Consider the following 27,887-nt stretch of genomic DNA (forward strand, 5'->3'; position numbering starts at 1 on the left):
GAGAGGAGGAGAGAAAGATAGACACCTGCAGACCTGCTTCACCGCCTGTGAAGCGACTCCCCTGCAGGTGGGAAGCCGGGGTTCGAACCGGGATCCTTATGCCGGTCCTTGTGCTTTGCGCCACCTGCGCTTAACCCGCTGTGCTACAGCCCGACTCCCAAAAGGAGAACTACCAGGAGTGGGGTACGAATATGCTATTTTCTGACATAAGCCATCATAAATAGATAGGAAGCTTCACCATTCTTTGCATAGGAATGTAATCTCTCTCTCTCTCTCTCTCTCTCTCTCTATATATATATATATATATTCTGAGTTAATACAATTTAGCCAGTTTTTTTTTCCTAATCCACAGGATATTGGGTGGTGGAAATCAGTTCTTTTTTTTTTTTTATTGTGGATAAATGAATTTTATTTATTTATTTATTTTTTATTTAAGAAAGGATTAATTAACAAAACCAAAGGGTAGGAGGGGTACAACTCCACACAATTCCCACCACCTAATCTCCATATCCCACCCCATCCCCCGATAGCTTTCCCATTCTCTATCCCTCTGGGAGCATGGACCCAGGGTTATTGTGGGTTGCAGAAGGTAGAAGGTCTGGCTTCTGTAATTGCTTCCCCGCTGAACATGGGCGTTGACTGGTCAGTCCATACTCCCAGTCTGCCTCTCTCTTTCCCTAGTAGGGTGGGTCTCTGGGGAAGCTGAGCTCCAGGACATATTGGTGGGGTCTTCAATCCAGGGAAGTCTGGCCGGCATCCTGATGACACCTGGAACCTGGTGACTGAAAAGAGAGTTAACATACAAAGCCAAACAAATTGTTGAGCAATCATGGACCCAAAGCTCGGAAAAGTGGAGAGGAAGTATTAGGGAGGTACTCACTGCAAACTCTAGTACACTTCTGCTTTCTTACTTTGGTGCCATACTCCAAACTCAGTCAATTTCTGCTTTGCGTTTCTACTTCTTCTTCTTCTTTTTTTTTTTTTTTTTACATGCATAACATTCCCCAGATTCCCATTTAACAATACAACCCCCACTATTTCATTCATCATTTTTCATGGACCTGTATTCTCCCCACCCACCCACCCACCCCAGAGTCTTTTACTTTGGTGTAATACTCCAATTCCATTTCAGGTTCGACTTGTGTTTTCTTTTCTAATCTTGTTTTTCAACTTCGGCCTGAGAGTGAGATCATCCCTTATTCATCCTTCTGTTCCTGACTTATTTCACTCAACATGATTTTTTCAAGGTCCATCCAAGATTGGCTGAAAACGGTGAAGTCACCATTTTTTACAGCTGAGTAGTATTCCATTGTGTATATATACCACAACTTGCTCAGCCACTCATCTGTTGTTGGACACCTGGGTTGCTTCCAGGTTTTGGCTATTACAAATGTTGCTGCCAAGAACATATGTGTACACAGATCTTTTTGGATGGATGTGTTGGGTTCCTTAGGATATATCCCCAGGAGGGGAATTGCAGGGTCATAGGGTAGGTCCATTTCTAGTCTTCTGAGAGTTCTCCAGACTGTTCTCCACAGAGGTTGGACCAATTGACATTCCCACCAGCAGTGCAGGAGGGTTCCTTTGACCCCACACCCTCTCCAGCATTTGCTGCTGTTACCTTTTCTGATGTGTGACATTCTCACAGGAGTGAAGTGATATCTCATTGTTGTCTTGATTTGCATTTCTCTGACAATCAGAGACTTGGAGCATTTTTTCATGTGTTTATTGGCCTTTTGGATCTCTTCTGTGGTGAATATTCTGTCCATGTCCTCCCCCTATTTTTGGATGGGGTTATTTGTTGTCTTGTTGTTGAGTCTGGCAAGCTCTTTATATATGTTGGTTCTTGCCATAGCAATCAGGCAGGAGCAAGGAATTAAAGGCATACAGATTGGAAGAGAAGAAGTCAAACTCTCCTTATTTGCAGATGACATGATAGTATACATGGAAAAACCTAAGGAATCCAGCAAGAAGCTTTTGGAAATCATCAGGCAATACAGTAATGTGTCAGGCTATAAAATTAACATTCAAAAGTCAGTGGCATTCCTCTATGCAAACACTAAGTTAGAAGAAATTGAAATCCAGAAATCAGTTTCTTTTTCTATAGCAACAAAAACAATAAAATATCTAGGAATAAACCTAACCAAAGAAGTGAAAGACTTGTATACTGAAAAGTATGAGTCACTACTCAAAGAAATTGAAAAAGACACAAAGAAGTGGAAAGATATTCCATGTTCATGGGTTGGAAGAATTAACATCATCAAAATGAATATATTACCCAGAGCCATCTACAAATTTAATGCTATCCCCATCAAGATCCCAAGCACATTTTTTAGGAGAATAGAAAAAATGCTACAAATGTTTATCTGGAACCAGAAAAGACCTAGAATTGCCAAAACAATCTTGAGAAAAAAGAACAGAACCGGAGGCATCACACTGCCAGATCTCAAACTGTATTATAGGGCCATTGTCATAAAAACTGCTTGGTACTGGAATATGAACAGACACACTGACCAGTGGAATAGAATTGAGAGCCCAGAAATGAGGCCCCACACGTATGGACATCTAATCTTTGACAAAGGGGCCCAGACTATTATATGGGGGAAGCAGAGTCTCTTCAACAAATGGTGTTGGAAACAATGGGTTGAAACATGCAGAAGAATGAAACTGAATCACTGTATTTCACCAAATACAAAAGTAAATTCCAAGTGGATCAAGGACTTGGATGTTAGACCACAAACTATCAGATACTTAGAGAAAAATATTGGCAGAACTTTTTTCCGCATAAATTTTAAAGACATTTTCAATGAAACGAATCCAATTACAAGGAAGACTAAGGCAAGTATAAACCTATGGGACTACATCAAATTAAAAAGCTTCTTCACAGCAAAAGAAACCACTACCCAAATCAAGAGACCCCTCACAGAATGGGAGAAGATCTTTACATGCCATACATCAGATAAGAGTTTAATAACCAACGTATATAAAGAGGAAATCAGTTCTTAAATCAATCATTTATGGTTTCTCTTGCCCAGTTGTATTATTTATCGTATTTTTCCACTTACGATTGCATTTCTTACATAAATATTTCTGTTCTCGGGAAATAATCCTAAAGCATGGAATCTTATTGAATGTATCAATTGTTAGATTTCTTAAGAGAATGTGAAATTTCTGGTGGCTCTATTACTTGGATTCTAGGAGAACCTTGTCAGAAAATCTTGGAAGAATCTCTTTCTTCCTTTCTTCCTTCCTTCCTTCCTTCCTTCCTCCCCTCCCCTCCCCTCCCCTCCCCTCCCCTCCCCTCCCCTTCCCTTCTCCCCTTCCTTCCTTCCTTCCTTCCTTCCTTCCTTCCTTCCTTCCTTCCTTCCTTCCTTCCTTCCTTGCCTCCAGGGCTGTTGCTGGGGCTCAGTGCCTGCATTACGAATCTACTGCACCTGGAGGCCATTTTTTCCCCATTTTGTTGCCCTTGTTGGTGTCATTATTGTTATTGTTTCCATTGATGTTGTTGTTGTTGGATAGGACAGAGAGAAATCTAGAAAGGAGGGAAGGCAGAGAGGGGAAGAGAAAGATAAACACTTGCAGACCTGCTTCACCACTTGTTAAGTGACTGCCCCCTCTGCAGGTGAGGAGTCGGAGGCTCGAACCTGGATCCTTACGCAGTCCTTGTGCTTTGCGCCATGTGCACTTAACCCACTGCTCTACTGCCCTATCCCTGGAAGGATTTTTTTTTTCTTTAAGTTCGTTTAGACATACATTTAAATTTCCTTAACAGAAAATCATATAGAGTTAAGGGGGCATCTGTAAATTAATTATTTGGAGTTCTAAGCTTATAAAATGTATGTTTTAAAAGGAGAAACTAGGGGGTGGGTGGTGACACATTCAGTTGAAAGTGCATATTATTATGACAATGTGAGTTCCAGCCTCTAGTCCCCAACTGTGTTGTTGGGGGGGGGATGCTTCACAAACAGTGAAGCAGGTCTGCAGTGTCCCAGTTTTCTACATAACAGTTCAAACCCCATTAGGTCCTCCTCCAACATCATTTAGGACCTGAACCCTCCCCACCTCAAATATACAATTTTAAGAAGCAAGTAGGAGAGGCTAGGCAGAGAGCTTCCCGGTAAAACACACAGGTTACCATGTGGGAGGACCTGGGTTCAAGTTCAAGACCCTGGTTCCCACCTGCAGGGGAGAACGTTTTCAGGAGTAGTTTCAGGCTGCAGCTGCCTCTCTTGCTCTCTCTCACTTTCTCCACTTCTCTCTTTTTATCTGTCTCTTTCAAGGAAGAAAGGGAGGGAGGAAGGGAGGAATAGAGGCTGGCTAGGTTACTTCTGGGATCAGTGAAGCCATCATGAGGGATTGAGGCTCCCAGAGATAACTTTGGGGCAAGAATGAGAGAAAAGAGGAGAGAGAGAGAGACAGAGAGAGAGAGAGAATGAATGAATATGTGTGTGTGTGTGTGTGAGAGAGATCCCATTCTACCATAATACACCAAAACCCTTCCACCCATCCTTTTCCCTTCTTCCTCAGAGTCCTTTACTTTGCTGCAATGATAGAAAGGACTTAACCTAGTGAGAAGCAATGTTTTGTAGACAGTCATCATGGGGAGATGAGAAGCTGCACTTATGTTAGCAAATGTACTATAAAGCATCAACCCTCCAGGGAAGCAGGGAGGAGCGGGGGGAGAAAGGGAAATGAAAAAAAAAAAGAGAGAGAGAGAGAGACCACCTGGGACCACAAGACAGGAATACAATGACATTAGGAACCCACCAAATCACCAATGAGTGTGGCCCATGGACAGAGAGAAGCTTAGGGAGAGATTAATTGGCTGGTAACTATCCGGCAGTTTACCAGTTGAGACACAACCTTCAGTCTGTTTCACCAATGAAAAGACAGCTGAAGGGAGGAGAGGACTCCCCAAAGGCTCACCAAATGCAACTGTGAGTCTCCATTATGACTGCCCTCAGAATCTGGAGCAGCAGGGTGGGGGAAGCCCTGTGCTGACACCAGGGAACAGAGAACTAACCAGGAAACAGGAGAAGATCTACATCTTGGTGGCCTAGCGGTGGGGCTGTGAAAGTCTCTTTGCATAACCACTGGATAACTCCGCCCCACCATACTTTATCTCTTGGTCAGGAGTCAGTGATTAAGCTAAGAAACCTACTTAGAGTTTAAAAGATCTCAGGCTCCCATAGCCTATAGGGAAGAAAAAGAACAAAAGAGGGTTTTAAGCCACTGTGCTCCAACTCAGAGATTAAAATAATATTGAAACTACTGTCAATTTCTGCAACTGTGAACCCTTTAATTACCTTAGACACAAGTCAATCCAGGCAAGAGTGATCAGTAATTTGAAAAGTACTGAGAGAGGGACCATATAACATACTACATAAAATGGTTAAACCAACAAGAAGAAATATTAGAGAAATGAACCAGGACAAGAGTCCAGCTGAAAGCCCCCCAAGGGTTGAAGCACAAAATAATGAGGTCAGCATCCAAACACTAGTTAAGGAAATAAAGATTTTGAAAGAATTGTTATCAGAATTGCAAAAACAACAAATGAGACTCTGGAAGAAAACATTAATTTTCTCAAGGTTATCAGAGAGCTGAAAGCTGAAATAACTGAGCTAAGAACACAACTAGCTGAACAAGCTAAAACAGTATTAAAACAGGATAACAAAACAGATGAACTCCAGAAACAGTAGAGGGGAGAGATAATAGAATAAATGAGACTGAACAGAATTAGCAAGATTGAGGATGAATTAGAGACAACTAAAAAGAAGAGATCTCAAAAAGAGATTAAGAGGTAATGAGAACAACAACAGAGATCTGTGGGAGAACTTTAAAAGAAATAATATACGCATTATTGGCTTACCAGAGGAAGAAAGAGAGGGAGGGGAAGAAAGCATTCTTCAGGACATAATAGCTGAGAACTTCTCTAGTCTGGACAACATCAAAAACAAAAAGGTTCAAGTGCCCAGAGGGCAAGATATCTATCGAGTGCTCAATGAGAAATGCTTTCAACCAAGACTGCTGTGGCCTACTTGAGTGTCATTCAGACTAGATGCAGGAATAAAAACCTTCTCAGACAAGGAACAGTTGAAAGAATCAACTATCACCAAGCCTGCCCTGAAAGAAGTTCTGAAAGGTCTATAAACAGTCAAACCACCATAAATAGGCCATATATTAGAGCACTCTAAAAATCAATAAAAATGGTGTTAAAATATCTTCAATCTTTGATATCAATAAATGTCAATGGCCTGAATTCACCTATTAAAAGGCACAGAGTAGGAAGACAGATGAGAAAACACAACCCAACAATATGCTGTCTACAGGAAACCCACCTAACTCAACAAGACAAACACAGACTCAGAGTGAAAGGATGGAAAACGATCATACAGGCCAATGGCCCACAGAAAAAGGGCAGGAATAGCTATTCTCATATCTGATATGATAGACTTTAAAATAAATAGAATTAAAGAAGATACGGAAAGACACTACTTAATACTCAGAGGATCAATCAAGAGGACTTAACAATTAACATCTATGCACCCAATGAGAAGCCATCCAAATACACAAAACAACTACTGAAAGAGCTACAGCAAGATATTAACAGCAGCACAGTAATAGGAGGGGACTTCAACACCCCACTCTCTCAACTTGACTGATCATCCAGGCAGAAAATCAATGAAGACATGAGGGAGCTAAATGAGGAGATAGGCAAACTAGAACTATTGGACATTTTCAGAGTCATTCATCTCAAGAACTGGAATACACATTTTACTCAAGTCCACATGGGTCATTCTCAAGGATAGACCATATGTTAGGCCACAAAGACAGCATTAGCAAATTCAAGAGCATTGAGATCATCCCAAGCATCTTCTCAAACCACAGTGGAATGAAACTAACACTTCACAATCAGCAAAAGATTACTAAGAGTCCCAAAATGTGGAAGCTCAAGAGTACACTACTTAACAACTACTGGGTCAAAGAGTAAAGTAAGAGATCAAAATGTTTTGAGAGTTCAATGAAAATGAAGACACAAGCTATGAAAATATTTGGGACACAGCTAAGGCAGTACTGAGAGGGAAGTTCATAGTCATACAAGCACACATTAGGAAACAAGAAAAAGCACAAATAAACAGCCTGATTGCATATTTTAAAGACCTAGAAGAAGACGAACAAAGTAACCCTAAAGCAACTAGAAGGACAGAAATCACTAAAGTTAGGGCAGAAATCAATAACATTGAAAATAAGAAAACCATACAAAAGATCAACGAAAGTAAATGTTGGTTCTTCAAAAGAGTGAACAAAATTAACAAATCTTTAGCTAGAGTAACAATAAAAAAAGGGGAGAAGACCCAAATAAATTGGATCATAAATGAAAGAGGAGATATCGCAACAAACACCACAGAAATTCAGCATATCATGCGAGGCTTCTATGAACAAATATATGTCACCAAGCTAGAGAACCTGGAAGAAATGGACGATTTCCTAGATACATATGAATTTCCAAAATTAAGTAAAGAGGAACTATATAACATGGACAGGCCCATCACAGCTAATGAATTTGAAGCAGTTACCAAAAACTTTCCCAAGAATAAAAGTCCTGGACCAGATGGTTTTACAAATGAATTCTACAAAACCTTCAAAGAAGAACTAATACCTCTACTTTTAAAAGTCTTCCAGAAGATTGAAGACACTGGAATACTCCCTTCCAGCTTCTATGAAGCCAATATCACTCTGATACCAAAAGCAGACAGGGAAACAACCAAAAAAGAAAACTATAGATCAATATCGCTGATGAACATAGATGCTAAAATATTGAACAAAATTCTAGCCAACTCGATACAGAAGTATATTAAAAGATTGTTTATCATGACCAAGTGGGGTTTATCCCAGGGATGCAAGGTTGGTTTAATATACTTAAGTCAATCAATCTGAACCACCACATCAATAAATGCAAGACCAAAAACCACATGGTCATATCAGTAGATGCAGAGAAAGCCTTTTACTTTTTCCCTTTAGAGTTCTTATGATAAAGGATGAGTGGGCAGTGTTTGCCTGCCTTCTTTCTCTCTTTCTACTAGAGTAACCTAACCTGTTCTCCCATATGACCATCCTGAATAGTCTAAGCCCTATCTTGTTCAGATTTGATTTCATTCTTGAACCCACAATTGTCTACTAAGGACTGGAGACGTCATAAAGTAGGGCATATTCCTTGCCTTTCGTGAGGTCCAGATTCAAACCCTGCCATCACTTGGGAAGTGTTATGGTAAAAAAGAAATCTCCAGTTCTATAATGTCTTCCCCCCCCCCATCTCTGTACTCAAAAATTTGAATGAAAAAGCAGAGCAGTTAACAAATGTTTCTTCAAAATCTGGGCTTTTCAAAAAAAAAAAAAAACTGTAAGTAAGATTTTATCTATTAGATTTATTTATTTATTTATTTATTTATTTACCTCCAGGGTTATCATTGCACTTAGTGCCTGCACTATGAATTCACTGCTCCTGGTAGCCATTTTCTCAATTTTTTGGATAGTACAGAGAGAAATTGAATGAGGAGGAGATTATAGGGAGAGAGAAAGAGATACTTTTAGACATGTTTCACCATAGGTACTTTTAGTTTTTATAAAATACTGTGTGCTTAATATTTAAAATGTTGAAATATTAGGAAAAGTCAACAGTGAACATACAAGTCATTAGTAATTTCCTACTGAAGAATTTAAGTAGGGGCCCAGATAGTGATGCACTTGAGTGTGTGCACATGTTACAATGTGCAGGTTCCTCAGTCTGAGTCCCTGGTCCCCATCTTCAGGGGCAAAGCTTTGAAAGTGGTGAAGCTGTGTTGCCAGTGTCTCTTAGTCTCTCTCCCTTTCTGTCACCACGTTCCCTCTTGATTCCCAATATATATATATATATAATTGCGCATATTGCTGATTTTGTAGTATTATGTCCTTTTTGTCATTTTTTCCCCCATGACTATATCTAAACAGAAAAATTTAATTTATTAAATTGCTATCACAGGGGCCAGGTGGTGGCGCACTTGGTTGAGCTCACATGTTACAGTGCACAAGGTCCCAGGTTCAAGCCCTCGGTCCCTACCTGCAGGGGGACAGCTTTTCAAGTGGTGAAGCAGTGCTGCAGGTGTATCTCTGTTTCTCTACCTCTCTATTTCTAACTGAATCTATTCAATAAATAAGTAAATATAATAATAAATTTTAAAAAGATGCTGTATGCAGAGCCTGATGGTGGCTTATCTAGAATAATATTACATGGGTTACTGTAATAAAGTAAATTTGAGTTCATGTCTTTGATCTCTCCTCTTTGTCTCTTTTATTCATCTCTATTTCTTTACCTCTTATACTCTATCCAGAAATAACAGTAGTTGATAATGGTGCAGTCATGTAGCACCAAGTCCCAGTGATAACACTGTTAGGGGTGGGGAGGAGGTATGCTATAAGGTGCCATTATGACATTTAATTTTCAGGGTGGTGGGTTAAATAATAAACTATTTATACAGTTATTTATTCATAATCACTTTAAGAGTTACAAAGGAAATGTCGAGAAGTTCTATAGGAGTATCTATAAAAGAGAAATGACATAGTCAAGGAGGAAAGGAATATATGAGCTATTTCCATTATTTAGGATTAATCTTTAATGTTTTTAATGTAATGAATATGTATGTTAAGGGGCCGGGTGGTGATGCACCTGGTTGAGAGTACATGTTACAATGTGCAAGGACCTGAGTTCTAGCCCCTGCTCCCCACCTGCAGGGAGAAAGCTTTGCGAGTGATGAAGCAGTGTTGCAGGAGTTTTTCTGTCTCTCTCCCTGGCTGTCTCTATCAAATAAATAAAGATAATGAAAATTGTATATGTATGCTATATGTATGTTAAGATTTTGGAGCAGTGACTAATTTAATCAATTAATATGCACTAGGTTCCCTTTAAAATGGAAATACAAAGAAATTACTAAGAAATACTGGTAGTATTAAGACATTCACATGTATGAAAAGTACTTTTGAAAAAATCTACTTTAGCAAGACATTTTAAATTTGTTATACTTTTATTGTTTCGGCATAGAAATGTTGTCAGTATAAAAATAACAGAAATGTTTTTAATTATATGACTAATACCTTCTCAGAAATAACAAGTTATCTGATATTTTCAGGTTACAATAAGCTATAAACTTCTGTGCTTTATGATTATAGTGTATTTGGGAAAATTATACTTACAATTACGCATTAAATATTTCTACATATAATAGGAACATTAGAGCAAATCTCACTAGAACCAGGAGACAGCTCACTCAGTGGCGTGTATGTCTTACCAAGCATGATGACGTCAGTGTGAGGCCTTACCATTGCATGGGAATACCATTGTTGGTGGAGAGAAGTGAGAAGTCTACTCTCTCTCCCCACTCTCCACTCTCTAAAATCAAAAGAAAATACAGGCCTGGGAAGCATCTTAGTGTCATTACACATGCAGAAACTCATATTAGGATACATACAAACATATGTATATAGGTATATAAATTTATCTATATGCTATTAGGAATCCTAGTCTGCATATTTTGTATAGAGATTCCTACAGAAGAATCAGATGATGGGAGTGATAGAGTAAATACAGTTTTGGTCTTTTACTAAGAATTTTATCTGAATATAAATTTATTTTATCTGCTGGTTTTCTCTTCAGAAAAATGTTTCACTTTTTAAAAAATATTTATTTCCTTTTTGTTGCCCTTGTTGTTTTATTGTTGTAGTTATTATTGTTATCTGTCTTCGTTGTTGGATAGGACAGAGAGAAATGGAGAGAGGAGAGGAAGACACGGGGAGAGAAAGACACCTGCAGACCTGCTTCACCGCCTGTGAAGCGACTCCCCTGCAGGTGGGGAGCTGAGGGCTCAAACCGGCTTCCTTACATCGTCCCTTGTGCTTTGTGCCACGTGCACTTAGCCCTCTGTGCTACCACTCGTCTCCCAAATATGTTTCACTTATAGTAGGAGGCCTTTAGGATGGAAAGTAGAAAAGAATAGACATTTATTGGCATAGTTATTTCATTTTAAAAAAAATTTAATTGTCTTTATTTGATAGAAACAGCCAGAAATTGAGAGGAAGGGGAGATAGGGAGGGAGACAGAGATACATGCAGCCCTGCTTCACCACTCCTGAAGCTTCCCTCCTGCAGGTGGGGACCAGGGAATTGAACATGGGTCCTTGTGCATTATATTATGTATGCTCAACAAGGTGTGCCACCACCCAGTGTTTTGTTATTTTATTTTTAAAGCCATAACTATTCAAAAATATGTAGCTTTGTGGTGGAGTTCCAATGGACATTGCTTTTAACATCTAACATTAAATCTTCCTCACCAAACATCACGATGTTTCGATGAAAAAAATCTAGTTTGAATATCACTAGTATTTGATTTGAATAACTTAATTTATTATTTTAAAGTTACATTCTTGATTATTGATATTTTTAGCAATTGGTTTGGATTCCTGCCCTGAACCACAGACTCCTAGTAGTGGAGTAAAAGTTGGAGACAGATATATGGTTGGTGATGTGGTATCATTTCAATGTGATCAAGGCTATTCTCTCCAGGTAAGTCTATATTAAAGCTACAGTTTTTGATGTTATCCCTTTTAAAATATTTCATGACTGCTGATTAATTATTCCACAAACTATAAAATTATATTACACATAAATAGCCATAAGTCAGAGTATTTACTTTGTCAATAAAATACATACATGAGAGAAATTGCTATAAAGGACTAAATTCATTTTTTTAATTATCTTCATTTATTGGATAAAGACAGCCAAAAATGAAGAGGGTAGGAAGAGATAAAGAGACACCTGCAGCACTGCTTCACCACCCACAAAGATTTTTCCTCTGCAGATGGGGACCAGGGGCTCAAACCTGGGTCTTTGAGCATTATAACTTGTGTGCTCAACCAGTTGCGCCACCACCTGGCCCCTCATTTTTTAATTTAACATTTGTCTTCAATGTATTCTTTACTTATAATGGGTATGACAACTAAATGTGTGACTCTTTTGGATTTAAATATAGAGTGCTACAAAAAGCATTTTTGCAACTTTCAGATAATACCTCTGGATAGTGAAAATCAACTATTGATTAACTTCACTAGAGAAGTAGATTTGAAATGTGTGCTTTGACTTTCAATTTTATTGAAATTTATTATATTGTTTCGTAGATTTTTTTGAGATTCTCAAATTTTCGGTATCATAAAAATCTTCAAGAGAATAGGCTTATAGAATTAAGAAAAAAAAACTGAGACAACTTAATATTTTACATATTAAGTAAATGCATTTCTTACTGGAAACAAAAACTAACAATTTATAGCCTTTAAAATATCACTAATTATTAGTCTTATCTCACAATTATATCTTTCTAGATCTATATTTTATTTTAAAATTTAATGTGCTGTAATTGAATTGTTTTAATATTTGTATGAATAAATTTTGTAATTATTATTTTAACCTATATCACCTTGATTATAGAAATTTATTATTAATAATAATGTATATGACTATCTCAATTGTATACTTCTTCCAATATCTTAATGGAACATGTTTTGATAGAAAAATGCAAAAAAATATATACATATAATTTTAATGTGATATGAAGTTCTAATTTTTCTACCAAGACATTGTTATTGTTTTCCCCTACTTTGTCTATTTATATATCTGATTTAATATATATATGATTTTTTTTTCTTTATTGGGGGATTAACAGTTTACAGTCAACAGTAAAATACAATAGTTTGTATATGTGCAACATTTCTCAGTTTTCCACATAACAATTCAACCCCGCTAGGTCCTCCTCTGCCATCATGTTCAGGATCCTAAACCCTCCCCCCACCCCAGAATCTTTTACCTTGGTGCAGTGCTCTAGTCCAAGTTCTGCTTAGTGTTTTCTCTTCGGTTATTACTTCCCCTTCTTTATCATAATGACAGTTTGCATTAAGTTTGTTCTCTCAACGAATGGTCATTATGTTATCTTTAATGTAGGCTTTTTAAAATAAATGCTTACTGAATCACTTTGTCTCATTTATATAGGGTCATTCTCACATTACATGTATGCCTGGACCTGTAAGAAGATGGAATTACCCAATTCCAATTTGTTTGGGTAAGTTAAATAAGTATAAATAATTTCTTTTGATCATATTTTAAAAATACACCTCCTATAGGCTGTTGTCCACATATACACTTGGTTGGCATCTCTCTGCCTCGCCCTCTCTCTCCACCTACTCTCTCGATTTCTGACTGTTTCTATTCAATGAAAAAATAAAGTGAATAAAAAATTTTAAAGAAGGTTGAATGCTCATACACTTTGACTCTTGTTGGGTTTTATGGAAATATTTTCAATGGAAATTTCACCTCCTTTTTATTATTACTACTTATTTAATGATAGATTAAGAGAGCAGATAAGGAGAAAGCAAGGCAGAGCATATCTGTTGTGCCAGTTAGAACTAGAGGCCTTATACATTCAAATCCTACACTATATCACTACACCACTTCACAAGCCTCCATCTTTTCTTTAATTAAATCATCCCTTGCTCCACACTTGAATGCCAGTAGATGAATTATGGGAGTTTTCTCAGTATGATATATAGAAATAGCCATATGTCAAGAAAATTAGTTAATATCCTATTGCATACTATTGAGTGAGAAGAAATAATGAGTCTGGAATCCACCACAGGACGTATGAAATGCTACGAAATGTCTTCAGTGGTGAGAGGTTATCAAGATGTAGAATAATAAAAGGATAGTATGGGGCCAACTTTTTAAAATGTAAACTAATTTAATTTCAAAATATTATGTACATTAGTGTTGTGTCTACTTGTCCCTGTCTACCCTTTAGTATTTATTCATTATTTTTGGCATCTCTATAAAGCCACAAGGCTCTACACAGTATGAAAATAAAAATGAGGTTGTGGGACACTCTGTAAAACAATCATGCTACAATGCACAAGGACCCAGGTTCAAACCTCTGGTCCCCACATTCAGGAGGATAGCTTGGCAAGTGGTAAAGCAGTGTTGCAACTTCCCCCCCCTCCACTTCCCCCTTCCCTCTTAATTTGCCTGTCTCTACCCAATAAAGAATTAAATAAATAAACATTTTAAAAAGAGAATAAGAAATGTGAAACTTGAACCCTGTCTGGAACAAACACCTCATCACAGACGCCTGCAAGTGCCAACCCGGCTTTGACCTAGCACGTTATGATTGGGCCCTCCTCAATCGCTATCGAACAGGCCATGGCCAGTGCGCTGCTATGTTCCACCACTGGGGAGCCAGAGACTGAACTGAACTGCCCCTGCGGCTACAGACAAACTATGACCCACATAGTCAATGACTGCCACCTCTCCAGATTCAAAGGAGGTCTCGAAACTTTACATCAGGCTCAACCTGACGCTATTAACTGGCTACGGAAGAAGGGCAAATGCTAGAAGAAGAAGAATAGACTTATTCACCAGTTAGAGTGTCAGAAATAAATTTTAAAAGAGGATAATTTGGTGCTAAATGATAACATGAATTGACTGACTAGTGGAAATTCAGGAAGATGAGAGTGATCTTGACCAATGTCATTGGCAAATTAACCAGACTGTACAATTTTCAAAATTATAAATGTAACTATGGTAAGTATAAAGATCAGTATTTTATGAGTATGAAAAAATTTGCAGAGAAAAAAATTTAAGGTCATATCTGGGAAGATGGAAAAGTACAGCTCAAATACTTGAGATGAGGAAGACATAAAACGGAAGACACTTTGAAAGTTCTTTTATGTAATATCAAGAATAAACCTACAAAGGAAATCTACAGCTTAAATATTGCCAGAAACTTTAAAAATATTTTGATGGGGCAAAGTGTTTTTTTTTTCTAATATATATATATATATATATATGATGTAATAGTATACACGTGCATCTCTGAATCTTAGTAGTAATTACAGATCTAAAAGACAAGTTTGTATACAGATTGAGTATATATATATATGAATAAATTTTGAACCTGACAAATATTCACATAATAAAATATGGCTTTTAAACTGAAAATCGAATAGCATGCAGAATATTAATACAATTCTCACCATCTTCTTTTTACATACAACTGTAATTTCATTATCTATCTTTTGCTCTTAAGAAATAAATAAGGGAATGACTAGAGAAATCCCAAGTGAGAAGAACATAGAAATTAAATGCTTGAGCCCTGGGTCACATCTTGAGTATTAACATACTGAAGATATTATTATTATTATTATTATTATTATTATATCTCTGTTAGTTTGCTTGCTTTTATGGAACCAAGAACTTGCGCATGCATGAGTTCACTGCTTTCTAACCAGTTTTTCATTTATATATACAGACAGAGAAACAAACAAACAAAAAAATCTACCACAACTCCAAACCTTCCCCCAGTGCTGCTGGAGTCTGGAATTAGGCTGCATAGAACAAGACATGCACCCTCCCCAGTGAGCTATTTCTCTGACTAGAAGCACTCTTTTCATATCTTCCTATATTATAGAATAAATAAATATTTGTAAAAGGAATAAAATGAAATTGTAACTGGAAACTAGATGTGCAGTCTTAAAATTAGATTCCTTAGCTGCAATTAACAGAAGTACAAGGCAGGGGTAGATAGCATAATGGTTATGCAAAGAGACTTTCATGCCTCAGGCTCCAAAGTCCCAGGTTTAACCCACTGTACCACCAGCAGCCAGAGCTGAGCAGTGCTCTGGTTAAAAAAAAAAAAAAACAGACATACATTGTAGTCCTATGGTGAAGTGATAAAAATAAATGTGTGGGGGTTGGGCAGTAGAGCAGTGGGTTAAGAACACATGATGCAAAGTGCAAGGACCAGCATAAGGATCCTGGTTTGAGCCCCCAGCTCCCCACCTGCAGGGGAGTTGCCTCACAGGTAGTGAAGCAAGTTTGCAGGTATCTTATCTTTCTCATCCTCTCTCTGTCTTCTCCCCTCTCTCTGTCCTATCCAACAATGATGACATCAATAACAATAACTACAACAACAATAAAACAACAAGGGCAACAAAAGGGAAAAACATTAAAATAAATAAATAAATAAACAAATAAATAAATATGCATTTGGAGGAAAGAATTACTATCTGAATGTAATTGCTCTTTGATATATGTTAAATATTTCCGACTAACTAGGAATAATTTTCTTCCTCACAATTTTTCTTAGCTTACTAAATAGCAAAAGGAATTCCAAACCAGCACATTTACCAATTCTGCCGAAATTCTTTTTCTTGGATGGACCACATTATTCATTTCATGCCTTCTTGTTCTTGGTCTGGATTCTTTTCAGCTAAAGTGATACTATTACCCCTGCATTATATGTCAATTTCTCGTGTATGATTAATAGAGATAGTTATTTACTTTTATGTTCTGAAAGTTGTGAAAATTGCTCCCTCCTGAGTACAATAGAGTGTCCTTGCCTTGATTTCATTCTAAATTATATCATCTGTGGAATGAATCAACACATTACTGTTAAGTCCTTAAGGAAGGAAAATAATCTGCTCAGTATAGAAAAGGACATTTAGTCCTTGCTGGGTTGTGTTCAGAGAACATGGGCTTCTAACTTGCTGTGCAATAATTGACTTTGCTTACATCTATTGTGGAAGAAGGAAATAGTGTTGTCTTTTGTGCTATTTCAGAAAATGCATTATCAAGTGATTATACTTCTAGTGTGTGGGAAATGAGTTGACATATTAACACTTACAGCAAACAGTTTTATCTCAGAGACTGGATTAAGAATTGGAATGTTACCAATTTGCTTTTAATACAGTAGTGAATTCCTCTTGCCCAACTTATGTAGTGAACCTATTATCTTGCAGCTCAGTGTGGTGGTGCTATGTCAGATTTCAGTGGTGTGATCCTCAGCCCTGGTTTCCCTGGCAACTACCCCAGCAGTTTGGATTGTACATGGACAATAAAGCTGCCCATAGGTTTTGGTATGTATATTAAAAATGAGTGAACAAATTCTGAGTAGCATCACTGTACCCTGAAAAGACCCATCTTGAATAAGGCCGCGTGGTGGTGTACCCAGTAAAGAGCACACATTAAAGGTTTTTATTGATTTATTAATGAGAAAGGAGGAAAGAGAAAAAGAACAAGATATCATCCTGGTACATGTGATTCTGGGGATTGACCTCAGGACTTCATGCTTGAGAGTTTAAGCTTTATCCACTGCACCACCTCCTGGACCAATAACTTTTTAAAAAATTGTTTTACTAGGGAAGTAATGATTTACAAAACAGTTGTTTTTACATGGCTGCTATTTCTTAATCTTCCTGTGCTAGGAGTCTGCACTTCACTTCTGCCACAGTTCAGTCTTTCTTTCTGCCTGCCTTTCCTTCCTTCCTTCCTTCCTTCCTTCCTTCCTTCCTTCCTTCCTTCCTTCCTTCCTTCCTTTCTTTTCTTTTAAATTTTATTTATTATTCATAAGAAAGACAGGTGGAGAGAGAGAAAGAACCAGACGTCACTCTGGTATATGTGCTGCCGGGGATTGAACTCAGGACCTCATGGTTGAGAATCCAATGCTTTATTCAGTTTTTCCAGTATCATTTTTTTTAAACTAAGTTTCACTTGTGAGATTGCTCTAGTGTGTTTGAAAAAGTAATTTATGTATTTTAAAAGAAGCTGAACATATATTAATAAAGAAGTATTTTCTCATATCTATGGAATTTAAAAAAGATAATTTGTGAAGATTGTTTTAGAACAAATTTAGAGTAGGGATCAAGCAATGGCACAGTGGCTAAGCACTCACATTAAAGTACACAAGAACCCAGGTTCGAGCCCCTGGTCCCCACCTGCAGGAGGGAAGCTTTACAAGTGCTTAAGCAGGTCTGCAGGTATCTCTCTGTCTCTTTTCCTCTCTATCTCCCCCCCCACTCTTAATTTCTTTCTGTCTATAACCAATAATAGACAAAGTATTTAGAAAAAGATTTGGAATAGATTGAAGAGATAGCATAATGGTGATGCCCAAATATTTTATGCCCAGGTTCAAACCCCATTGACGCCATAAACCAGAGATCTGAGCAGTTTCTGGCTGTTCTATATCTCTCTCATTAAAACAATAAATAAAGTAAAATAATAAAATAAAATACAGGGTTTAAAAGAATATTTTTAAAAAATTATATACATGTTGTAGAAGTATGTACAAAGTTTTAAGAAATTAGTCTGACTATGCAGAAATTTGTTTAATATTTTAAAGTTTATTTTCAGTACTTCCAAAATCTGCCCATGGAGCTTTTCTCCATTTAACAGAAAGCATCAATGTAACTAACAAAATCATTTTTATGGAGGAACCCCCATGAAGTTAAGAACATTCTCAAGAGTCAGAGTGTCAAAGTTAGAATTTTATTTCATTTAGTGTATCAGTAGGCTTCTCTGTGGCATAACTGGGAGCATGAAATAAGTGAGCCTATATAAATCACTTAAAACAGCCCAGCAAAAAGAAAGCACTAATAATGTTCAGATTTTATTGTTAACAACTTGAGGAATGGTAGTAGTAGAGAAAAAAAAAACAACATCAAAATCTCAATGTTTGAATTAGCCATATATACCTCACTGAATCCTTTCATTGATTCTTTTTTTAGAGATGTTTCACTGTCTCATTTTGATATGTCTATAAATATATCAAGGCTATTTAACTATATGGCCACAAGTAACAAAAGCCTAGCTTGGCATTAGTGAGACTATTACATAAAATTTGACATCATCTTCTAACAAGCAAAATACTAAATGACAATCTGAAAAAGTTAACTTGTCCTCTGTAGATCAGAGACAAATTTCGAAGAATAGAATTGTCCCTACCATTGTTGATCCACACTGAGAGCAAGGTACCGTTGGGGCCCACAAAAGGGTCCATTATGTTTCCCCTGATGGAGATGACCAGTGGCAGTAGAGAGACTGATCTTTTAGAGGTCTAGGCCCATCATGTCTGTGTGGGAATCCCAGGACTCCCTGTCTAGGGCCCTGGGTGATGGGGTGGCCTGGTAGTGACCAAAGAGTCATCATTAAAGTATGCCAGTCTCTTGCCCTTATCCAGCTTTTGTAATCCTTACTTTGTCTGACAAGGTTAGCTTTGGAGTGATTGAGGGAAGTGAAATAGGAAGTAGGTGAGGAGGATGTCTAGGTCTAAGTAGAAACTATTTGATTAGGTACTTTATGGTATCTTCTTTAGATCTTTCTACTTGTTTACTGCATTTACAGAAGTCAGACCTTCCATGTTCTGTACCCCATAATGACTCGGGGGTCCCTGCTCCCAGAAGGATAAAAAATAGGAAAGCTTCAAGGGAGGGAATGGGATACAGAGTTCTGGTGGTGGGAATTATGTGGAAATGTACTCCTCTTCTCCTACGGTCTTGTCAAAATTTCTATTTTATAAATAAATGAATAAAATGTTAAAAAAAATCACAGGCATACACACACAAGTAAAAAAAAAACCCCACAAATTTCTTTCTTTTTCTTTTTTTAGTCACAAGACTATTTTTTTTTACATTTTTTTAATTTAGGGGGTTAATGCTTTATAGTGGAATCATTAACACATACATACAATTTCATTATGTACCAGGTCCTCAGAGTTTTCTCCCTCTCCTCCCTCCCTCTCCTTCCCCAGAGTCCTTTGTTTTGCTCATGTCCAGTCATGTTTCACTTTGTGCTCTACCTCCCTATCACAAAGTAAAGTCCCACTAATAAATGAGATCATTGGATATTTGTCCTTCTCTTTTTGTCTTATCTCACTTAACATGATATCCTCAAATTTCATCCAGAAGGATGCAAAGGAGACAACTGCATCAATTTTAACAGCTGAATAGTATTCCATAATGTATAACTACCGAACTCTTTTTCACCACTCATCTGATATTGGACATTTGGGTTGCTTTCATGTTCTGGCGATAACCTATGCACATAGGTATACACAGATGTCTTCTGATAGGTGTTTCTGTTTCCTTTGGGTAATTCCCCAGGACAGGAATTGCTGAGTCATAAGGTAGGTCCTCATAAGTCTCCAAACTGCTTTCTACAGTGGTTGAACCATTTTGCACTCGCATCATCAATGAGGAAGTGTTCTTTTTTCACCACATCCTCTCCAACATTTATCATTTCTATCGTTTCTAATGAATGACATTCTCACAGGTGTCAAGTGGTATCTCATTGTTGTCTTTATTTGCATTTTTCTTCAGTGACTTTAAGCACCTTCTCATATATTTGTTGGCCCTCTGGATCTCTTCCTTGGTGAAATTTCTGTCCATGTCCTGTCTCCATTTTTGAATGAGGTTGCTTGTAGTTTTGGTGCTTAGTTTAGTGAGCTCTTTATGTATTTTGGTTATTAGCCCTTTGTCTGATGTATGTTCTGTAAAGATCTCCCATACTGTAAGGTGTCTTTCTGTTTGGGTGGTGATACCCTTTGCTGTGTAGAAGCTTTTCAGTGTGATGTAGTCCCATTGGCTTGTTTTCATTGCTGATGGATTTGAATCCTCAAAGGCGTTTTTGAAACTTAGGTCATGAAGTGTCCTGACAATGTTTCCTTCTATGTATTTGAAAGTCTCTGGCCTAATGTCTTATGCTCTTGATCCACTTGGAGTTGACTTTTGTGCATAGTGATAAGCGATGTTTCAACTTTATCTGCTTACATGTTTCAATACAATTTTCAGAGCACCATTTGTTGAAGATACTCTTCTATTGCCATTTAATAGTTTGAGCCCCCTTGTTAAAAATTAGCTGATTGTAGATGTGAGGGCTTATTTCTGGATATTCAATTTTGTTTTACTGTTCTGTGTGTCTATTTCAATTCCAGAACAGGCAGTTTTGATTATTATAGCTCTGAAGTATAGCTTAAGGTCAGATAGTGCAATGCCTCTGGTCTTTTCCTTTGGCTATCTTGGGGATTTTTTGGTTACAGATACATTTTTGAGGCCTTTGTTCTATTCTTTTAAAGAATTTTATTGGTACTTTGATGGGGATGAAATCTGTACAGGGCTCTGGGCAGGATGTACAAGACCAGTTTCTAATGCATTCATAGAATCAGGTTGTTTTAATGTGTAAAATGTTACAGTCATATTTGCTCTCAAATTGATCAAATTAAATTATACAAATTAATGAGTGGCATTTTATCTTTAAAATTAGATTATTTTAATTAATTAAAAACATTTACTGGTATGTGTGGAGGATGGGTACCATCAGAATTACAGGTTTTAATATCTGAGGCAACAGAGATGCCAGATTCAATCCCCAGCACTGCCATAAACCAGAGTTGATCAATATTCTTGTTAAAAAATGAAATGGTTACTAGAACTTAAAATATAGTTAAAGACCCATTAAAATCTTTCTCAATTAATTTTGCTTTTTTGACATTGTAGTGAAATGAAAGAAAATCTTGTTTGTTAGATTCAAGAGCAGTTGTCTTTTACTTTTTACTAAAGAGAAGCTAATTGTCATGGGTATATATGTCTCTCTACATAAATGGAAATGTATCTAAGTACATCTAAGTTAGTGTGTGTTTGTTTATTGTGGTTACAAAAAGTACCAAAGTAATATTGTTTTTTTTTTCTTTATTAGGTGTACATATCCAGTTTGTAAATTTTTCTACAGAAACTATACATGATTATTTGGAAGTAAGAAGTGGATCAACAGAAACCAGTTCTGTTATTGGTCGGCTGAGTGGTCCTCAGATTCCATCTTCTCTATTTAGCACCACCCATGAAACCAGCTTGTATTTTCACAGTGATTATTCACAGAACAAACAAGGCTTCCACATTGTCTACCAAGGTAAGAGGAGTATTTTTTTTATATACCCACACTAGCTGACATCAGTCTAACACTGAATAATTTCTACAATTTGTTTTAAAAAGAGACAAAGACCATAAATCCACACAAACTTCAAAAGGAAGATTTTTAGCTTATGCTGTGGTTTTCATGAAACAATATAGGGATGCCTTTCTGATATCTTAGAAAATCCTAATCAAATGGACAAAATGATTGTGTTTGTTCAAATAAAGAAGCAAGTTAAGCAAGAGAAGGCAAGACACTTAATCAAAGAAAGCTGATGTGAGGGAGTCAGGTGATAGCATAGCCAGTTAAGCGAAGCACAAGCTAAAGGATCCCGGTTTGAGCCCCGGCTCCCCACCTGCAGGGAAGTGGCTTCACAGGCGGTGAAGCAGGTCTGCAGGTATCTGTCTTTCTCTCCCCTCTCTGTCTTCTCCTCCTCTCCCCATTTCTTTCTGTCCTAACCAACAAGGATGACATCAATAACAACAACAATAAAAAACAACAAGGACAACAAAAGGGAAAAATAAATAAACATAAAAAGTCAAATGTTATTATGGTTAAAAAAATGATGTGAAAGATTTATCTTTGTTTTTCTAACAGAATAAGTATATTGAAAAGGTAAATTGTAGTAACTGTATGTTATATGCAAAATTATATATATTTTTACTTTATAATGATAAATTGTTACTTGATTTTAGTTTATGGCCATGGATATTTAAGATAAACACATTGATGTTCATACTATATTAGGCATATTTTTAATATTAAAGTGTTGCATGACTGAATATTATTGAATTGTTAAGCTTTGTGTGTTGTTACACTTCTTTACTAGTGGTAAAAAAGCATAGAATGATATAACCATAGTATGAATTATCACAAGGTCAAATATCTCTCTATGAGCCTTTTAAAAATTATTTTAATATTTATAAATATCTTTTTAATTTTTTATTATCTTCATTTATTTTTTGGCTAGAGCCAGAGAAATTGAGAGGGAGGAGATAGAGAAGAAAAGAGACAGAGAGATACCTGCAGACCTCCTTCACCACTTGCAAAGCTTTGCCCCTGCAGGTGGGGAGCCGGGGCTTGAACCTGGGTCCCTATGCACTGTAACTTGTGTGCTCAACCAGGTGAGCCGTGACTTGGCCCCCTTTTATGAGCCTTATTTATTTATTCCCTTCTCTTTTTTTGCCTTTGTTTTTTTTAATTGTTGTAGTTATAATTGTTGTTGTTATTGATATCATCGGTGTTGGTTAGGACAGAGAGAATTGGAGAGAGGAGGGGAAGACAGAGAGGGGGAGAGAAAGATAGACACCTGCAGACCTTCACCTCTTGTGAAGCGACTCCCCTGCTGGTGGGGACTCAGGGGCTGGGATACTTATGCCTACGGTCCTTGTGCTTTGCGCCACCTGCACTTAAGCCACTGCGCTACTGCCTGACTCCCACTATGAGCCTTTTTAAGTTGAAAATTGTGTTTGAAATATAAGTGATATTTGTATACATTTTTTAAATTTAGAATGCTACAGTTGAAGTCTTTTTTTTTTTTACATTTTTATTGGTGGGGTGTAATAGTTGATGATAGATACTATTTGTTGGTACAGATGTAATATTTCTCAGTGTTCTGAAAGATTTTCTTATCTCCAGCCTATCTCCTCCTCCACCACCATGCACCAGGATCTGAAAGTTCCTCTTCCTCATGATTTCTTTACTTTGATGAGATACATCTAACCCGGTCCTAATTCTACTTTGGGTTTCTGCTTTCTGTTCTTATTTCTCAGCTTCTCTCTAAGAGTGAAATCATCCCATATTCCCCCTTCTCTTTCTGGCTTATTTTACTTAATATGACTCTTCCAAGCTCCATCCAAGATGAGGTGAAGAACATGAATGCATCATTCTTAAATAATTGAGTAATATTCAATTATATATATCACAACTTTCTTAACCACTCATCTGTTGTTGGACACTTAGGTTGCTTTCAAGTTTGACTATTACTAATTATGCTGCTATGAACATAGGTATATACAGATCTTTTTGGATGCATGTGTTTGATTCCTTAGTTCAACTCTTAATAATCAAAAGATGTATATTGTTTCTACTAGAATAAAGATGATTTGGTGTTGATATTTGTATGTGCATACTATTAATTCAAGTGAAAAATATAGACGAAAAATATTCAGTATATTTAAGAGACAGGTGGGCACAACTTACCATGCTAATATACTCCTCCCCTTTCAATTTATCTCTGTATTAATCAAAGAAAAAAAGAATGAGAAGGGAGAGAGGAGGGGAGGGGAGAGGAGAGAGGAAGGGAGAGAAGGGGAGTGAAAAGGGAGGGGAAGGGAAGGGAGGGAAAAGGAGGAGAAGGAAAGAAAAGACTAATAAGAGTTGTTGATCTGTCATGCAAGCATTGAGCTCCAGTAGTAACAATCCTAGTAGAAAAAAATAAAATATAATAATTTATTATGAACTCTGTAGTATAAAATTAATAATTTTAATAAACAACAGAATAACTTATTCAGCCTCAGATGTAATTTTTGATTAGGGATTTTAGAATTTTATGGTTGATACCCAGTATATCTTTAAATGCTAGTAAATTATTTTTTTATTGATTGTAAAACCAAAACACTGAACTTCTAAAATAACTTTAGATATTTATAGTACATGAATAGCTTCACAGGTCCTATATTCAAAATTTAGTCAACAGAGTTTGCTAAGTATGATTCAAAAGGCAATGTGCAAGAATTTGAGATAAATACACAAAACACACAGGAGTTTGAGTTTATGCACAATATAGAATAATAATAATATGAACAAATAAATATGCAGTTATATTACAGTGGCAGTAAATAAGTATAAAATTCATATTAGAAATAAATGTATCACATATTACTCTATATTAGTAATTAACTCCTTTAGAAACACTCATTAGATGCATATTTTTGTTTATTTAATATAGATTAAAAATTACTGAAAATTCATAAGTGGTCTAGTTTAGGCTTACACATGGTTATATTATTCTTCAAGCATGTGATGTAGCCAGAAAGTAATTGAATTTTCTGTAAACGAGCAAACTGTTGAATTAAAATCATGAACTGGAAAGTAGTTTACATTTCCATTCAATGTTGTAATTGAAATAGACTGCACCCTGAACCCTTCCCATAACTCCAGAGTCTTTTTGCTTCTGTGCAATACACCAACCCCAGTCCAAGTTCTGCTTTGTGTTTTCCCTTCTGTATTTATTTTTCAACTTCTGTTTATGAGTGATTTCATCCCATATTCTTCCTTCTTTTTCTGGCTTCAGGTCTTGGAACATGGTGGTGGATGAGGACCTAGTGAGGGTTGAATTGTTATGTGGAAAACAGAAATATTATGCATGTACTAACTATTGTATTTTACTGTGGACTGTAAATCATTAATCCCCAATAAAGAAATAAAAAAAAAAAAACAGCAGCTACAGTAGGTCAAGGAAGATCAGTGGCTCCTAATAATCCAATATGTCATTTAGGAAGCTAGTAGAAAAAAAAAAAAAAAGAAAGAGACTACAATAGTTGACTGAAGAAATGAAATGCATTTTATGAATTGTCCTAATAAGTAGGAAAGTCAAAGACATGAATATAAATGTTACTAACCCTTCTGGTTAAAGGTTACTAACCCACTTGCACTGCTAGGAAAAAAATGCAACCAGCATTTCATCAATTTTGCAAATTCAAAATACTACTCATTCATGCTCTTTCAAAATTCAGAAAGTTAACACATCTTTCTTTTTCGCTTTTCCAGCCTATCAGTTGCAAAGCTGTCCTGATCCACGCCCATTTCGAAATGGCTTTGTAATTGGCAGTGATTTTACTGTTGGTCAGACGATTTCATTTGACTGTTTCCCTGGATACACGCTTATTGGAAATTCAGCTCTCACTTGCCTTCATGGAGTGAGTCGTAATTGGAATCATCCACTTCCAAGGTGTGAAGGTATGCTACTAACTTGAAGTTTCTTGTCCTTTTAGATGATATTATCATGTTGAATGGTTATTGTTTTGAAACTCTTGTCTTTCTTTTGAAGTAGCTAGTATATGAAATGGGTAATCTCTTTTTCACTTGAAGAAATATGATTGATACCCCAAATCTCACAGTTATTCCATCAGGAATAACTCTGTCATCACTATTGGCAGTAGTTCTAAGCTCCTTTGTTGAAAGTGAAAATAAAGTTGACTAACACTTCAATTTCTCATATGAGTGTTCTGGTGTGTATGCATGTGTATACTTCATAGTAATCCCCCTTTAAAAATATTTACTTGTGTGTTTGTGAGAGAGAAAAGATGAAAAAGAGACAAATCCCTCTCACATATATGGTCCCGAGAATTAAATTGTACAATGTACCACCTTCCAGACTGACTGCAATAGCAATCTTACATGCCAAAATAACCTATGTCCTGCCCCTAAATCTAGAGTATTTCATCATGATTTTTTGTTTTCCTTAATATCTTGTGGAGATTTGAAATTTTGAATTTACCTAGACTTTTATAAAATATCATTTCCTTGATAAAAAGAAGGAAAAATTCTTTTAAGAATCACTTTAATCACTTATTAGGCCTCACATAAGGCAAAAATTTAATAACACACTTTCTGCACATCATAAAGAATTTTGATCCATACTCTCAGACAGATAAAGAATAGTGAAGTTTCCAGTGAAGGGGATGGGACACAGAGCTCTGATGGTGGGAACTGTGTGGAATTATACCCCTTTTACCTTACAATCTTGTTAATCATTATCAAATCACTAATAAAAATTATAAAAAAAAATTAAAGTATTAGGGCAACAGGTGGTGGCACAGCAGGTTAAATGCACATGGTGCAAAATGCAAGGACCAGAGTAAGGATCCTGGTTCGAGCCCCCAGCTCCCCACCTCCCCACCTGCGGGGGGAGGGGTCACTTCACAGGCAGTGAAGCAGGTCTGCAGGTGTCTGTCTTTCTCTCCCCCTCTCTGTCTTCCCCTCCTCTCTCATTTTCTCTCTGTTCTATCCAACAACAATGACATACAACAATAACAACAGCAACAATAAACAACAAAGGCAACAAAAAGGAAAAAAGATAACCTCCAGGAGTAATGGATTGACTGTGTAGGCACCAAACCCCAGTAATAACTCTAGAGGGAAAAAAAAAGTATTTGAAAAAGAGAAGACAATGTGATCTAATAATCCAATGCTAGTTAATACTAGCTATGTAGTTAAATCAAATACTAATAGCTAAAAACACATTTCTCGGGAGGGGGGCTATGTTAACTTCATTTGCATATTATAAGTGAATAAATACATGACACAATTGATGTTAATTAAGACTATGAAATGAATATTTCATAAGCTTAATGTTATTTTTTTCTTCTCTCTCTCTCTCTCTCCCCTTTGATTTCTTTTGTTTTTGTAGCTCTGTGTGGAGGAAATATAACTGCGATGAATGGCACTATTTACTCACCTGGGTACCCTGATGAATATCCAAATTTCCAAGACTGTTTTTGGCTTGTGCGAGTGCCCCCTGGAAATGGAATCTACATCAATTTTACTGTCCTTCAAACAGAGCCAATCTATGATTTCATTACTGTGTGGTAAGCTAGGACTATCGTTATTGCTTGATTGAGTTATACATAATGGTGCAACAAGAAAGGAGTGAAGCTGTCCTGCATTTCTCTGTACAAACTGCTATGTGAAATATGAATTCTTGTGAGTAATTGAGGGTGATCGCATGAATTTATGTACAATAAGACAAACAGAAAAAGAGAGTTTGGTTTAAATGGTCATGGCATAGTTGAATACTTAGAACAAAGAGTAGATGAACGATCAAAGATTTGTTATTAATGTAGGAGGTCAGGATATTAATATCAGAATGTGTATAAAATAGGTAGTCTGCTTCAAAAACCAGCGAAATGTAAAAATGTCTATGTTATATTATTTAAGATAGCTTTTGGGTTTCTGGATTCATTTACTACTAAATATGTTTCAGTTATTATTATGTAAATAAAAACATCTTTAGTTTAAAATGGGTTATAATGTAAGTCTCTGGTGTAAAGACTGACAAATGTTTAATAGAGCTACTA

General features: G+C 36.6%; 1 protein-coding gene across 1 annotated transcript in view; it reads left to right on the top strand.

The window, feature by feature from the left end:
- Window positions 1-27,887, top strand: part of CSMD3 (CUB and Sushi multiple domains 3) — a 1,712,448-nt gene that overhangs the window by 1,554,403 nt on the left and 130,158 nt on the right. Inside the window, exons 39-44 of the mRNA XM_060195764.1 lie at window positions 11,474-11,592; window positions 13,069-13,138; window positions 16,866-16,982; window positions 21,595-21,804; window positions 25,579-25,767; window positions 27,221-27,398. Coding sequence (XP_060051747.1) covers window positions 11,474-11,592; window positions 13,069-13,138; window positions 16,866-16,982; window positions 21,595-21,804; window positions 25,579-25,767; window positions 27,221-27,398 — 883 coding nt within the window. The remainder of the gene's footprint in view (window positions 1-11,473; window positions 11,593-13,068; window positions 13,139-16,865; window positions 16,983-21,594; window positions 21,805-25,578; window positions 25,768-27,220; window positions 27,399-27,887) is intronic.

Source organism: Erinaceus europaeus, chromosome 1 (assembly GCF_950295315.1).
Source record: "Erinaceus europaeus chromosome 1, mEriEur2.1, whole genome shotgun sequence".
Lineage (NCBI taxonomy): Eukaryota > Metazoa > Chordata > Mammalia > Eulipotyphla > Erinaceidae > Erinaceus > Erinaceus europaeus.